At 43.8% G+C, this 7,696-nt stretch overlaps 1 protein-coding gene and 1 pseudogene across 3 annotated transcripts in view; one reads left to right on the forward strand and one right to left on the reverse strand.

Moving 5' to 3' along the window:
* MATN3 (matrilin 3) overlaps positions 1–1,719 on the reverse strand; it is an 18,893-nt gene extending 17,174 nt beyond the window's left edge. For all 3 annotated transcript variants that reach the window (XM_025045745.1, XM_025045744.1, XM_025045743.1), the window contains exon 1: positions 1,605–1,719. In XM_025045745.1, coding sequence (XP_024901513.1) covers positions 1,605–1,704 — 100 coding nt within the window. In that variant the 5' untranslated portion in view covers positions 1,705–1,719. The remainder of the gene's footprint in view (positions 1–1,604) is intronic.
* Positions 1,720–2,258: 539 nt separating this feature from the next.
* Positions 2,259–2,377, forward strand: LOC112478677 (annotated as a pseudogene).
* Positions 2,378–7,696: the final 5,319 nt, after the last annotated feature.

The raw sequence follows: 7,696 nt of genomic DNA on the forward strand, positions 1-7,696 counted from the left end.
CCCGGCGCCTCCTGGCCCGGCTCCGCTTTTCTCCAATCCCCGGCGGGGTCCGTCCCGGGCCGCAGCCCTCCGGAGCCTCCACCCCGGCTCCTACCCCGGCCCGACCCCCCGGGCGCCTTTGGCCCTTCCCCAGGGTCCTAGCGACAAAGCCCCGGCTCTGCCTTCCCGCTCTGGCCAGTTCTGCCCGCCTCGAGGTTTCACCCTGCTCCTCACACTGCATTCATTCACCCAGTCAAGTAACCCAAGTTTTGCTGTGTGTTCTCGGTTAAAAGAAAACAAATTTTAAAAACCACCTCAGATTCTAGCAGCATGAATAGCAATGCTTTCTTTCATCCCTGCTTCAAACATCCGTAAACATTTGAACTTATATTACCGGGAATAAAAAGTCAAACATACATTTCCCAAAGAGCCCCCTGCTAGCTGGAAAGACAGCCTGTACCCACCCAGGCTTCAGAGGCTCTCTCCCTACATCCCATTTCCTCTCCGGAAGTGTGGTCAGGGCAGCACAGGGCTGGAGGCTGCCCAGGAGACCCTCCAGGAACTCAGTCTACTGGGACAGAAAGAAGAATCAATAGTGGACCAGCCTAAGGGAATGGTGACTTTAGGAAAGAGCGGCCGGCTCTGCCTGAGAACACCAGGAAGGCTTCTAAAAGCAGGTGACACGTGAGCTGGCTCATAAGACATGACAATGAGCGTGAATTTCAACAGACTCCATCTGGTCTTCCTGCTTCCAGACTTTTGCCTTTTGAAATCCACACTCCTCACGGTCACCTTAAAAGCACTTCTTCTTAAGCCTGGCAACTTCACTTCCAGGAAAATCCAAACTGACCCCACTGGATGGTAGTTCCGGGAGCTGATGCCTGCTGTTCGCTGTTGAAACCCAGTAAATTCTACCCAGCCACGTGCTGGTTCCCAATCAATGGTGGGGCTGAGACCTCAGGAAATGGAAGATCACAGAACAGAGCTGATGATTAGCCCTGATGTGGCAGGACCGCAAACGGGCAGGGTGGACTGTAGGAGAAATCGCCACTGGTTTTTACAGGTAGGACAGTGCCAAAGAAATGGCTCTGCTCTTCTCTCCATCGTCATTCTGGCAGCCAGACTTAAAGAGTGGCTCCAATCCGGGACACGCTGGTCTAGTGACAAAGGAAAGAGAGAAGATGGCGGAACCAGATGACGGATCTTAACATTTTTGCAACGAAGTGGCTTACATCAATTCCACTCCTGTGCGATTAGCCAAAGCAAGTCACACAGCCAAGTCTAATGTCAGTGGGTGGAGAATATAAGCCTTTTTAGGAGAGGGATAGCAAACCGGTGGGAACCACAACACGATCTAGCACCATTCCCTTCTACATCTTTTATAATGGGATGGCTTGGTACCCCCTGAGGTCTCCTCTCTCGATTCAACAAAAACCTATTTGTCTCTGCATCCAGTCGGCCTCTCACCAAGAGGCCCATCGCTTCGGCAGATCTAACCATTTTCTAACAGCTTTTCGGCTTCATAGGTAGACAGCCTCGACAGCTGGGATTTTTGTTCTTGCCCCTGGCATCCTGTGAGCAGGGAGCCGCACTCGCTCTCAGCTCAGGCAGAAGGGGAGCCTCACCGAAAGCCTCTTCCAGCAGGCGGTCACTCCCAGGAGCCACGCCCGTCCTTCCTTCTGGTTGTGTACTACTGCCCAGCTCCAAAAGGCTCCCCAGACACATGCAAAGCGTGGTGTCAGCTTGGATTCCAAGAGAGATTTTTTCCACATCCTGAACTTACTGATGCGTGACTAAAACACTCAGTCGTGCTATTTACAGAACGTGTCAGGTTCAGTCCTGACTCTGTGAAAAAAAAAGGAACCCAGAGAAGGCCTGTCACACGCCCGCCCTAGTGCGGAGTTTCTGCCGCTTGGCTGTGTATAAGAATCACCCAGGAGGCTTTTAAAAGGCAGAGTCCTGGGCCCCTACCCCAGATATTCTGATTCAGATGGTTTAGGACAAGGCCCAGGACTCTGCATTTTATCTCTGGTGGCAACTGCCACACTGAGGGAGTCTGCAATGTCTTGGTTCTAACTGTCTCACAGTAGGCCTGCATGTGTGTCCACTGCAAGGACAGGTGCAAGAAATGGCTGCCCAGCGTGGAAGATGCTGGCGGGGCCACGTCCCTGTACAGAACGATCATGGCCGAGGGGCTGGCTCTGTGGTCATGAGACACCTTGGGCCAGGAAGTGACTACCTTCTCTCCTTCTCTCCTCATTTCTCAAGAGCAGTCACTAATCCACAGCCATGCCTCCCTGAACAAGCCTGATCCCGTCTGATCTCAGAAGTTAAGCAGGGTCGGGCCTGCTTAGTGCTTGGATGGGAGACCACCTAGGAAGACCAGGTGCTGTAGGCGTAAAAAATAATTTAAAAAAATAAGGGATTATAAACTGACAAGGTCTTTGCAATCTGTGAGGTCAACTAAGGGTTGCCTCGCCTAAAAAAAAAAAAAAGAGCCATCACTAATGACTCGACCATCAAATCAAAGGCATCTCCTCAAAGTCCAGACAGCTTCCCTTTTGGCTGGCGCCCCATTTCGCCACCACCTTCAGATGGTGTATACACCACCTACCAGGCTGGTGTATAATCCTGATTCTGCACGTCTATCTCCTTTGCCACTTCCTTTTCTGATTTCCACATTCCACAGATTCTGGAAATTCACAAGATTTTTTTTCTCAGTCAGCTTTTAAAAAGTTACAGTAAATTTTTTTGCTTACTTATGAAAGTAATATTACTGTAGAGAATTTAGAAAATGTTGATAAGCAAAAGTAAGAAAATAAAGATCATCCATAACACTATTACCCAAATCTAAGCTATGTGGCATTTTCTCTGCTTATATATTTGCATATTTTTATTGAAAATGAGATCACATTATATATTACAGTCTTGTAACTTACTTTCTGTACTTAACATATACTGAACATTTTTACTGGTTAGTCTTCTAATATATCATTTTGAATGGCTATACTGTATTTCATTGTATATTCCATTTACTTAACCAATTCTCCATTGTGGGACATTTAGTTTCTACCTTTTAAAATTGTAAACAGTGCTTCAATGAATCTCCTTTTGTGAATTGATGTGAATTATTATTCTCTCCTTAGAATAAACTGCTAGAAATGGAATGTCTGACTAACTAGGCCTTCTTTGGTCCTTCGTGTGCCATCTGTCAGGAAGTTCGTCAGTGTGGTTTCAGTGACCACATCTCTAGTGTTCATTCCCAATTGTGTCTCTTGTCTAAATGCTGCTCCTGGGCAACAGACGAATGTTAATAACTCAGCCTGTTGTACTCCCTATTCAAACATCACAAAAGCACCTCAAGCTCAACCATGTCCAAGAATGAACCCGTCTTTCTCTTTAACAAACCCCCTCTCCTTCATTCCCCATTTCTGCCAGTGGTATCAGTATTTTCCCAGCCACACAGGCATGAAGTTTTGGTGTCTTCTTCCCTCTCTCGATCCCTTTATAAGTTACCAAATCTTCTACCCACATCTCCACCAGTTCAAATCTTGTTCAATTCTCAAGGCCTAGAGCAAATCACCACATTGTAGGAAGCCTATCCTTATCTTTCCAGACCTCATCCCCAAAAGAGAGGGAGGGGAAGACAGAAGAGATATTTGAAGAAATAATAGCTGAAAAAATTTCCAAAATTAACTAAACCTTTGGACAGACAGACCCAAGGTTGGTGAATGTCAAGGACAAGAAACACGGAGGGGGGGGAGGGGGAGGGGAACATATGTTTAAATGTACATTGCACATTTTTTAAAAGGTGCAACTAAAGAACATCATCAACAAAGTGCTCGAAGCCAGTGATAGAGAAAAACTTTTAATCACTAGAAGGGAAAAAAAAGATGCTGTCAACGGAGAAATGAAGTTAAGGAAAACAGCGAATTTCTCAAGAGACAATGTGCACAAGATAGTGGAGGCACATATTTAAAGTATTGCACGAAAAAACCCCGACAACCTAGAATTCTATACCCAGGAAAAAAATCTTTTGAAAATAAAGGTAAAATAAAAACCTTTTCAGACATACAAAGGCCAAAAGAATTCAGCAGCAACAGAACCACCCTGCAAAAAAAAACATCAAAAGAGGTCCTCTGGCAGAAGAAAAACGAGAACAGATGGAAATGTGGCCCACGGAAGGAAGGAAGAGCAGCGGAAATGTAACTAAATGGTTACATAGGTAGGTTTTCTAAATTATTTTTCTCTTTAAAAGATAATTTAACTGTTTAACCAAAAATAAGAGTCTCAGAAGGTCGGAGCAAGGAGGAATCTGGTCGGCCGTCCATTTGCAATGAGTTGTTTACTACTGTCATTCAACTGGTGGGAGAGCCAGGAATGTAAATTAGGTTTCCTCATGACTTGTCCAGATTTCAAGCTACCTGAGTGATGACAGACAGAAAGCGCCTAACAGTCCAGAAGCAGTTACTTTCTCTGGTTTCTTCTCCCTCTTCAGCCCTTCCTCTACTCATTCCTTGCTCACACACCTTGTGAAATTTGCACAGGGCTTTACAGTTGCCAGCCTTTGAATGTCTGTTACCTCACTTGATCCGGAGAACAACTCCAAGACGTGTGTAGGTCAGGAGTTTGCATCTTCTTGATTTTACAGATACAAAAACTGAAGCTCAGACTCCAGTTAAATTTCCCAGGATGAGGGAATAATAGCTTGGTGAAGTTAGGAATTGAATGTCATTCAACCTTCTGACTCAAGAACTTCTGCTCATTCCAACGGCCCCACATGGCCTCTCTCATGTACCTGAATTCCATGTTATTTGGCAACATTCATCTTGCTTCTAAATTACTTTCTCATACTAAAATATGACTTTTGCAGAAAAACAAAGCAACCTCAGAAAAGTAAAGGTACAATTTTTTCTTTCAGACAATTCTTGGGCTTATTTATAACATAGTCCTTCTCTGAAAGTAAATGGAGTCTTATCATTTGCCTACAAGGAAGGCTGGTACAATTAGACCTAAAACAAACTAAGTTCCATGATGACTGCAAACAAATCAGTCACAGGCTGGAAAACAGATCGATTAGTACATCAACAGAGGAAAGATGTACAGTTGATCAAAGGCAACTCTCCTGGTTTCGCATTGCAAGAAGCTTTAAATGTAGGTATGGTAGACCCTCCATTAGATGGTACCCAATTCATATTGAAAATAACCTATTAGCAGTATAAAACTTGTGGAGACAAACTGTTTCATTCAGTAAACATTTACTACCCTCCCTCTCCCCGGCGGCTTTGTTTGGATCACTGTGCTAAGACAGAAAAAGAGAAAGTGGTCTCACCTTGAAGTTGTTCACTAACAGGGACATAGTTACAATATAACATGAACTGTTATGGCGATTATGTCATAGGTCCTGGTGGGAGAGGAAAGGAAGCAGGGAAAGTCAACAAATCATTCTTCAAAGCGAATTCATTAAAAGCCCACTTGCCAAAAGATCAAAGGAGAGAATGGCCCTTTACAGAATCTACCAAAAACTTTAACATTTTTCAATATGTCATATATTGAGATGTATTCTTTTGAGTACTTACTACAAGTCTACCATTGTGCCAAGCCCTATACACGGTCTTCATCTTAGGAAGTTATTGTACAAATTAAAGGTCAGAGATTAAATAACTTGGCCACACTCACATGGTAAATCAGTGACAGAACTGGGATTTAACATCAACTCTGTCTGAATCCAAAGTCTGGTGTATCAGACTCCCCTATACAACCCACCTTTATAGTATCTGCTGATTTTTTTGTTATGCGCTAGGCACGGTGCTAGGGTCTGCATGTAAATTATCTCATTTATTATTTATAAGTCTATGAGGTATCAGAGTCCTTCTCCAGATGAGAAAACAGATTCGGAGAAGTCGAACTCTAAGTCCTGTCAGGACTCTGATCTGTTTGCAACCCCAGCATCTTCCCATCCCACTAAGAATGAGGAGACAGTCACAATGACCTACGACGGCCAATTCAGTACCCCCGAGGCCGCCCCCCCCCACTTCCCACTCTCCCTCCCCTCCACTCACTTTACTCCAGCTCTTCTCTGAACACATCGAGCACGCTCCAGCGGGCCCCTCTGCCTGGACGTTCTTCCTTCCTCATCCTTCAGGTACTACATGTCACCTTCTAAGTGTGGCCTTTCCTGACATCCCTCCCACCCCAATCCTCATCCTGGTTTCCTTTTTTTCATAGCTCTATCACTAACTTACTAACTATATCATTTATTTTAAATTATGTCTCTCCCTGCTAAAATGAGACCAGGGATTTTCTTCTTTTAACTCTTTCGCCCATCACGGCAGCCCCTACATCTGGAACAAAGTGCATGCTCAAAATATATTGGTTGAGTTTAACTTCCGTTTAAGGTTACACGGCGTGTGAACTGAGTATTGAACCTCACACATATGCCTCAAGGTCATGTCCATTATATCAAATGAGGAAATGGAGAACGCATGTTCCGGTGAACTCAATTTTGGGAACAGGGGCCGCATAGGATTCTTGAGTGTTTGACAAGCCTTGGAAAGACTTGGAACTTTATGGAGCTTTTGCAGCCTCATTCATAGTGTTGAAAGTGGAGAACGTGAAGCAGGAAGGCCAAAACCAGAGTACAGAGTAGTATGGACAAATGGAGAGACAGGTGAGAAGGCTCTACATAGAAGGAAACAGAATAAAAAGATGGTAACATGTTTTGAAAGCCAAGAGAATTATGATTAAGGCTATGTAGTTGACCATGTTGAATGATAAAGCCAAAACTGAAGTTAGAAAGGGTGACAGGACTCTGATTTAGGAGGGCTTCAGTATCTCAAGACATTATTGTGGGAATTTCAGAGGGAGGGCCAAACTTGGGGGGTCAGAATGGGAAATTTATGAGCTACCCACGTAAAGTTGCTTCATATTTTAAAAAACAAGACTAAACATTTACACATTTAGCTTTCGAAGTTATCTTTCCCTGAATTTTAGAATCAAATATACTAAGTAATCTACTAAAGATCTTCTTTAGAACTAGCAGAAGGGGGAAAAATAACTTAAGGCAATTTTGGTATATTTACCAGAATATTTAACTATTCTGTTAAATATTCAACACATTTCCCTCTACTGGAAACACGACTCCTTAACTATCACGACTTCCCCCTTCCTTGGAAGAAATCATTGGGATTAACACATGTGACTGTCCTCTATCAAGTCTAAGGCCTGTGTCCTCTGATAGAACATTAACCTGCTTCAAATGAAGTAGTGATTAGAGGTAGTGATAGCCCATCATTTCTGCCCTAGGGGAAAAACAATGCCCATTTGGGCCCACTGAGCTTGGCTGTAGGCAGTGGACAAACTCCTTCGCATCTACCCCTCTCCCAACACTAAAAGGAGCCCCCTGAAGGCAGGGCCCTGGTATGTTCAAATGCTGATGTGATCCCACCACTGCCAAAGGGCTAATAACAGTTTGGTTAATATTTAAATACTGCGTATCTTCAACTGAGAACTACAAAATCAAACCAACAGCTAAAAACCTTCCATTTCAGTTTTTACACAGAAACAAAGTGAGACCTAGCCCACAGACATCATCCCTGATTCTGAAATGTTCTAAAACCAAAACGTATCAGTAAATTATCGTCCACTACCTAAAACCAGGTATACTCCCAGATGCAATAACACCTTTTTTCTGAATATAGTTTACTCTTTATTTTGG

This window comes from Pteropus alecto, unplaced genomic scaffold (assembly GCF_000325575.1).
Source record: "Pteropus alecto unplaced genomic scaffold, ASM32557v1 scaffold61, whole genome shotgun sequence".
Lineage (NCBI taxonomy): Eukaryota > Metazoa > Chordata > Mammalia > Chiroptera > Pteropodidae > Pteropus > Pteropus alecto.